The sequence below is a fragment of the Bicyclus anynana genome, chromosome 20 (genome assembly GCF_947172395.1).
Source record: "Bicyclus anynana chromosome 20, ilBicAnyn1.1, whole genome shotgun sequence".
Lineage (NCBI taxonomy): Eukaryota > Metazoa > Arthropoda > Insecta > Lepidoptera > Nymphalidae > Bicyclus > Bicyclus anynana.
Genome location: NC_069102.1, coordinates 9,200,933 through 9,210,131, shown reverse-complemented (window position 1 = coordinate 9,210,131; position 9,199 = coordinate 9,200,933). Strand labels below are relative to the sequence as shown.

The window sequence follows — 9,199 nt, the reverse complement described above, 5'->3', positions numbered from 1 at the left end:
GCAAAATGCGATCCGCAGTGGATAGTCCCGTGATAGTAACGTTTGTACACGTCTGTAATGATATGGGTGTAGCCGATGACGTTTTAGTATTCGATGTGCTGAACTTTTTGGGATTCCCGTAGCTGCTTCTATGGCACGCACTGAGGTAGTTGAATCAATGTTTATTTCATTGAGAACTTCTTCATCGCATTCCGATCTAGGTCTTCCAGCGTTTCTTCTAGCTGACGGCAAACGACCCTCCGAAAACGCTTGATGCACATTCATAAATACCCGATAATCTGGATATCTTTGAGCGTTTGGGTACCTTTCTCGATACAATCTGCTAGCAGCGTTAGCATTGCACCGACATTCTCCATAAATGAGATGCATGTTAGCGTATTCCATCGGCGTGTATGGTTGCGGCATGATAACGCTAAACAGTCCAAAATACACCAAAAGTCCAATTCACAAAACACAGGCACAGTCCAAAATAATGCCAGGTCAGTTCAGTTTGCAGATCACTTAAGTCCAGTCCAAAATGCAAAGCCAAAAGTCGTTAGTACGAGAGCCACGTCAATTGAATACGGAAAGTTGCGCAGTAAACAAAGGAGCAGAGCGTACTGACTTGCTGGGAACAGGATTTTCTTTACCTGCATCATTGTCATTCAACAAAGAACATCTGTCTATCCCTCTCTAACGTATACTTATCGCTATCTTTCTCTCTCTCTCTCTCTCTTATTTTTAAATGTTATCGTTCGTTCCATTAAAATTCTAGGAAATTGCAACGTATGACTCACATCATTTTGTGCATAAAGTAAAAGTGATTTCTAGGAGCAAAAACATTTTAGAAATTTAGTTCTTGTTTACAAATGGTACGCATATTTTTTTTTTGCGACTAGTTATCCTAGGGTATTATACTATTTTGAAATCTTGATTAGTTGCGTCAACTTTGAAAATAACTTGCCATAGCGGTGTTCATACTTTTTTTTGCAAGACCATGAGTCAAAGTAGACTGAAAGTAAAAATCTTTAAAAATTTGAGGGAAAAAAAATATTTTGATATTTTTTTGTGTAAAAACTGCGGGCATTGTGGTGTTTTTAAGAGTTGTGGTGAATAGTAGTACTACTTAGGTTCCGATACAAAAAAAATCTTAAGCATATTTAAGAAATTGTAGCTGCGGTAGTTCAAAATATCATACAAGGTGTAAATTTTCAAAGAATTTTAAAATTTATTTTGTAACTAAAAAAAAAATTTAGGTATATTTTTTTTATTATTTTTCCTTAAGTGCTCATGAGCAGGTCAATCTTTTGGCGCCCGCTTATCGTTGAATTTTGGGACACGTTGTATAGTGTGTATTCACAGGATTCGTAAGCAGTTTTATGTGCACCGAAATGGGAGCCCTTGACACATCGATACGCTACGATAAGTACGCTAGTGAGCGTGTCGGCAAGGGTAATTAGCTTAGTTCTTACGCTCACATAGTCACAGTGGCTTACGTTTGGAGTGAAAAATTGTTATGTTGCGGGTCTTTAGGTTATAAGTCTAACCATACTTAAAAAAAAAACGTGTGCTTCTCGGGACGCTCGACGGACGTATAACTTAAACCTGCTGCCGTATTCGTGAGAGAAAGGGAAGCCAGAAAGAGTGGCGCCGTTACGTTACAAAGCGTTTACCCTCCCATAAGAAGTTGTTCAAAACGAATTGCTATACAATTTATTTCCTCAATTGCTTCTCATACGTAGGTATAGTAGAATTTCAAATCAAAATCAATTTCGTTTAGTAAGTAGCTAACCAAATCCATATCAAATTCATTTTATAGTTTATAGGAGTCATAAACACATGAAAGATTTGATCCACTATCGCACATATATGATGCGTATAATGTTACTGACGACAATATATTTTGTCGCTACAGAAAACAAAATAACTAAAGGTAACTAATACAATTATTAATGCTAAAGGAAATGCGCCATGGTAATCAACATTTTTCTTTTGTTTTATCACCACGCTGGATTAAACTTGATAATTGGGTATGCGTATGTTAGTGTTTATTCTTATAGGTTTTATTATCATCAACAACAACCCATATTCGGCTCACTGTTGAGCACGACTCTCCTCTCAGAAAAAATATGATAAATTTTTTTCAATCCAATAGAACGATTAATTAACAATTTAAGGCTATTTAAAAAAAATCAACTTGTCTATTGATAAGCCTCATGTCCTTGAAATTTCATTGACAACTACACAGTTACGTTCCCTAAAGAACATTGCAAGGATGTTTGGGGGAAGTAGGTACTTACTGACTAGCTTACTTAAAAACTATACTAAGAGTATGTCATCGTTATCAACCCATATACGGCTCATTGCTGAGCTCGAGTCTCTTAGCGAGAGGGGTTAGGCCAATAGTCCACCGCGCTGGCCCAATGCGGACTGGCAGATTTCACACACGCAGAGAATTAAGAAATTCTCTGGTGTGCAGGTTTTCTCACGATGTTTTCTTTCACCGTTTGAGACACGAGCTATTTAATTTCTTAAAATGCACACAACTGAAAAATTAGAGGTGCATGCCCCGGACCGGTTCGAACCAATCCTCCGAAATCGGAGGCAGAAATCATTCCACTGGGCTATCACGGCTCTATACTAAGAGTATGTACTGGTACTATAAAATTATGGGTGAAATTTACATAATTTCCAGTTGCGAAAGAAAACAATGACTTGGAATATTGGTAAGTTTTTTCAAAACTAAAAGTTTCAAAATAATGCTTACAATTTGTTACGAGGGCCTACGAGTTTCATCTAACAGACTATATAAATATATATATATATAATATTAATTATGTCGTCTGGTCGCCAGTCGAGCGCGATCTTTCTTGGTGATAATACAGTTTGTTGGAATTATACGAAGATTTTCATTGCTGAATACACATTCTTGACGTCACGCTGCCCGTCTCAGTAATAAATTGTAGGTACACCTACTTGTGTCTGATAATGCTATTCAATAGCTACTTATTTTTAAACGAAGTTGACTTGTACTAGGTAAACACTAATTGTGTTGCTTTTTGACCACTCAAACCCACTCGTTCGACGGCCTCCGTGGCGCAGTGGTATGCGCAGTGGATATAAAAGACGGAGGTCCTGGGTTCGATCCCCGGCTGGGCCGATTGAAGTTATCTTAATTGGTCTAAATCTGGCTAGTTACCACCCTACTGGCAAAGACGGTACGGCTTTGCCGGTATGTAGGTGCCGACCAACCGAAAGGGGTGTGCCGTATGCCGGTTAGCCCGCTTCCATTTTAGATTGCATCATCACTTATCATCAGGTGAGATTGTAGTCAACGGCTAACTTGTAAACAATAAAAAATGGTATCTTTATATGTAAAATAAAAATATGGGGATAAAATATTTTCAAAATTGGATCAGTAGATCCAGAGATTACCCCCTACAATACCACAACCACAAACTTCCCTCTATAAAATAGTACAGATATACAATATATTATGTCTGATAACGAATACGACCATAGGTAATTCCTGACTTTAAAGAATTGTAATTCACTTACATACTTTAAATATTATCCTTCTATGTTTTCATAGGAAACCAGATATATTTATGAATAAATCAATGGCCTCAACTAACACAAGAATAGTAATAAATAGTAAGAATAATAATAAAAGAAGTCTGACAAAAAATGATAAGCCAATATTACGACATAATTCGAAGATGTCCTCAACTAACACAAGAATAGTAATAAATAGTAAGAATAATAATAAAAGAAGTTTGACAAAAAATTATAATGATAAGCCAATATTACGACATAATTCGAAGATGTAAGTAATTATTATTTAATTACACAAAAGCTGTATATTTAGTCTGTATACCTAAAAAACTAATTAGTGTCACTATTTTTTCTGAAATAGATTAAAAAAAAACGAAGTGACTAAAAAATGGCCAAATACACTACGAAAATTATCAACGAAATTGTGAGTGTCATAAATTTTATTTATTGTTTTAAAGAATTCTTTAGTATAACGCTTATTAAAATATGTATTTAACGCTTCAATAAAACAAAATAACTTAGTCGAAGTTACGTTCATGAAAAGTGGATTATGAATAAAATCTAAAACCTGCTTAGGTACTGAAATCCTGCAGAGAGGCAATTTTTGTCGTAATTCCATATAAAAAAGAATACCTTTTTCTTTGAAAACTTAAGTTTAAAACTATTTGTAATTGATATAATTATAATTACTTAATAGATTTTAGTATTTATAGTAGATTAAGTATTAGTATAAATACTAAGAGCTAAATATTATATAGAGGACAGATAAGATTGTCTGTTTCATTGTTTGTCTGCATTGAATAGGCTCTGAAACTACTGAACCGATTTCAAAAATTCTTTTACTGTTGGGAAGCTACAGTATCTCCAAGTGATGGGCTATACTTTACTTTACTGTATTCCTACAGGAACCGGAACCACGCGGCTGAAACTGCGCGGCATTTGCTAGTAATTAATAAATTATTTATTAAATAATTGAGTTACATACTTTTGTAAATAAAATTGATTATTTTTAGAGCACCAAGAATGACAAAACTGGATAATCTGCAAGAAGATACGACGTAAGTGGTTAATATTGCAATGACGTCATTAAAACGTCATAAAAACTTATAAATATATAACATGCAGTTACATTCTAAGCTCATAAATTTACAACTAAGGTCGACCTTCAACTATTCATGTAAAATAAACCCAATTCACTCTAGTCATTCAAAAAAATCAGAATCAAAAATTCATTTATTTCAAGTAGGCTCAGTATACAAGCACTCAATTAATCAGTCACTTTAGTGATATATTTACAAAATATTTTAATATTTTATTTGTTTTTACTAAAGATCCATAAATACAATATTAAGTAAATTGTTTTCTCAGGGTAATCAAATTAAAAGAACCAGAAGAGTCAGATGAGGATTATCTAAGTGCGTACAGTGTAAGTAAAATATATTAAAAGACCTACCTAATTGCCTATGCATAAATTATCTATGTATAAATTACCTATGTATAAATTACCTATGTATAAATTACCTATGTATTAATTACCTATGTATAAATTACCCATGTATTAATTACCCATGTATAAATTACCTATGCATAAATTACCTATGTATAAATACCAATTTGGATCTTTCGATACATGTTCGGAATATACTCCGAAACTACTGAATCGATTTTGGTAATATTTGCTAACTGTATTCGGATAAATCCAACTTGAAAAATAGTTTAATGTTTATCCTGAATAACGAAAAGAAAGTGACTATAGTAAAATATATTAATGTTAATAAATTTCAGATTCATAGGTCTTCTTATAAATAATGCAGTAAAGAAAAATTCAGAAACTAAGCTAAGATTTTTGTTATAGGATACAATTTTTATTTTATTTATTTAAATTTTGGTAGTTTTTTATTTATATCAAATTATTACGTATTTAGTATATAAGTTGTATTTAAAAATTTTAATTAAATTTATGGTTAAACTGATTAAACAAAACAAAGTACAAATATAAGATTTCATACAAATTACTTTTCTATGTAATACATTCCAGATAAAAAAACAGCTACAAGACATCATTCAGAAGATTCCCGACGTAAACGTAACACTTACAGTCATTGGTCGCACCAAATCATATCTAGACATCGTTCTACTGAAGATCACAAAAGCTAAAGACGCATACTTTAAAGCTAACGAGAAGTATGTTGATGAGAAGCCAGAAAAGAAAATAATCTTTATCGTCCACGGTTTGAGCGTGATGGGTATACAGACGCTACCATGCCTGTCAACGGCTACATCATTTTTAAAGCTTTTGGAATATTATCTTCAATATTTGGATATCTTTGACATATTTTTAATACCTATGGCAAATCCGGATGGCTACGCCAAGAGCAAGGTAGTAAAATTACACTTTTTTTTAATTGAGTTCGATGTCAGTCCACTTTGTCAAACAACATTGCGCTTTCTGATGTGGGGACGCCATTCCAGTACCTTGGGTGAGGTCCCAAGGTACGTCTATCGATTTTTCGAAGAGGGTTGTGTGGAGCGGCTGTATGCAAGCGACTCAATATCGTCACGATCTTTGATCACGTTTGGATGTCCTTAATAGCTTAGTGTCCAGCAAGGATGTCGATCGGCTGATAATGATTCAGTTTTAGTATCTTAATTTAAATTGTTCATGGAATAAATTTAAGTCTGCCTATAATTCCAAGTATACGTCATTATGTTTTCGATTGTGTCTTGCGTGTGACAACCTGTGGAGCGGAATCCTGGAGACTCACACTGATTGGCCTCTACTTTAAACTAGTCTCTACTTTAATCATCATTATTAATCCATTTTCGGCTCAATGCTGAGCTCGAATCTCCTCTCAGAATGAGAACGGTTAGGCCAGTAGTCCACCACGCTGGTCCAAGGCGATTTGGCAGATTTCACACCAGAGAATTAAGGAAATTCTCTGGTTTGCAGGTTTTCTCACTAAGTTTATTCTTCACCGTTTGAGATACGTAATATATAAATAGTTGTAATGTTTTTTTTAATTATTTTTGTATTTTTGTGTGTAATAAAGTATTTCTTCTTCTTCTTCTTCACTTTTTACGTTTGATCCAGTATTTTTGATATTTAGCCCACATCTGTTTGGAACAAAAACGCAGCACCGCAAACCGATTGCATAGGAGTTGCTTTAGACCGCAATTTTGATGTCGCTTGGAGTAATAACAGTACAATCAGTTCCTGCAACCAAGAGTATCCTGGTCAAATGTCTTTTTCCGAAGAGGAATCTCAAGCTATACGTGATATATTTCACAAGTATAATCACAAAATAGCTGCTTATTTGAACGTACATGCTGGGACTTATGGATCAGAAACGTTTAAGGTATGTCTCTTAATATTTGTATGAAATTGATCGCCAAACCCCCCCCCCCCCCCCACACCAGGTGGATTGAACCAACATCAACCGAGTCGCAGGGATTCGCTGGATGCAGGGCGACTCAGTATCGTGATGTTTGGAAGTCCCTACAAAAGGCCTATGTCCTGCAGTGGACGTCCATCGGCTGATATGGTGGTGATGATGATGATGTCTCATAGAATATACTATGGTCAGATTGTCAGTAAGTTGAAAATTAAAGCTTGTACAACGAACATCAAAAAACAATAAAAAAAAATTATGAAAAATTAACGGAAATATTATATGAATAAAATATTTTGTCAAATAACACATTATATAGGAGACGATTTTTATTCAGTATACATACATATGTAAAAATTAAAAATATTTTTGGAGTTGATCACTCCTGTGACTTAGAGGTATCAACAATATGTAACGAACTATTCTCAGACCTATCAATTATACATATAAAATTTCATCAAAATCAGTCAAGCCGTTATGGAGACATTTCAGGTATTATGAGATAAGATATATAGGATAAGATAGATACGTACGTAACATATACGTACGTAACTTAGTACGTAAGTATATGTACTAAACATTAAACAATGTATTTAATCAAATATCATCTAAATTATTTTTATTGGAGAGCCGTGATAGCCCAGTGGATATGACCTCTGCCTCCGATTCCGGAGGGTGTGGGTTCGAATCCGGTCCGGGGCATGCACCTCCAACTTTTCAGTTGCGTGCATTTTAAGAAATTAAATATCACGTGTCTCAAACGGTGAAGGAAAACATCGTGAGGAAACCTGCATACCAGAGAATTTTCTTAATTCTCTGCGTGTGTGAAGTCTGCCAATCCGCATTGGTCCAGCGTAGTGGACTATTGGCCTAACCCCTCTCATTCTGAGAGGAGACTTGAGCTCAGCAGTGAGCCGAATATGGGTTGATAATGATGATCTAAATTATTAGGGTGACGCAGTATTATACCCCCACGGTTATACGGATGCTATAACTGACGAAGACAAGTTCATAGACTTGAAAGGAGAAATTGACGAGGCAATTAGAAACGCAAGTTTTCAAGTATACTCAGTTACTGTGGATACACTGTACAATTGGTATGGAAGGGTCAACGGAGCAAGCGTGGATTATGCTTCTACGGTATCGTTTACAATTAATTATTGAGCTTTCATTTTATTAGAATTTCATGTCTGTTATTTATCTTATGAGATACTTGCCGACGTTCCACGTAGTTCAAGTTCCCTTGAGAATTGGGGTATAAAATATAGCCTATGACACTCACTAATATCGTGGCTTTCTAGTAGTAAAAGGATTTTCAAAATCGGTTCAGTAGATCTACGGGTTCCGACTTCCGAGTCGGTTTCCTAGATTACACAAACTTTTACAGTAAGTGTATATTTTTGTACTTCTCTTCTCTAACATTATGCGCAGCATTAGTGCTTTATGGTTTGTATTATTTTATATTCTTTATGCATTAATATGTTTGGAGTATCTCTGCGTGATCGAATCAGAAATGAGGAGATCCGCAGAAGAACCAAAATCACCATCATAGCTCAAGGAGTTGCGAAGTGGCAATGGGCGGGGCACATAGTTCGAAAAGCCGATGGACATTGGGGTCCCAAAGTGCTGGAATGGCGACCCCGCACTAGTAAGCGCAGTGTTGGTCGACCCCCCACCAGGTAGACTGACGACATTAAGCGTGTCGCAGGGATTCGCTGGATGCAGGTGGCTCAGTATCGTAATGTTTGGAAGTCCCTACAAAAGGCCTATGTTCTGCAGTGGACGTCCATCGGCTGATATGATGATGACGTTTGATGATGATGATATACTTATATTACAGATATATGGCATTCCTTTCGCTTTGGAACTAGTGATGCAGCCATATGACGATGAAGATGTATCTGGCGATAACGTCACTTTCTCGGATAGCGCTCTCACTCAGGTGTGGGGTAGAATCATTGACGTCATATTCAAATTCGTATCGAAGAGTTTTGAAAAAGACAACGAGACCCGTTAATCTGAATTTGGAATACTAATATCAATTTAAGAATAAAGTGGATACATTGTGTTTGTGTTCCGAAACAGTTCTATTTAAATAATTGCCACAATTACAACATTATGAATAAGACTACAATTAAACAATGTAGTAGGTTTATAGTCAATTTTCATTTATATGTTGGAATCAATTTTTATGGACAACTCCTTATTTCTTAAGTGCAATATCTGTCTTGGATTTATCAGAATATATATTTTTTTTAAATATTAACTTCAAGCTC

At 35.2% G+C, this 9,199-nt stretch overlaps 1 protein-coding gene across 1 annotated transcript; it reads left to right on the top strand.

Annotated features, from left to right (window-relative positions):
- Positions 1-4,557: 4,557 nt before the first annotated feature.
- LOC112058042 (carboxypeptidase B-like) lies at positions 4,558-8,940 on the top strand. Its single transcript, XM_052887949.1, has 6 exons — positions 4,558-4,592; positions 4,903-4,960; positions 5,573-5,917; positions 6,642-6,890; positions 7,875-8,063; positions 8,764-8,940. The coding sequence occupies exons 1-6, from the start codon at positions 4,558-4,560 to the stop codon at positions 8,938-8,940; spliced, it is 1,053 nt and encodes a 350-aa protein (XP_052743909.1).
- The last annotated feature ends 259 nt before the right edge of the window (positions 8,941-9,199 follow it).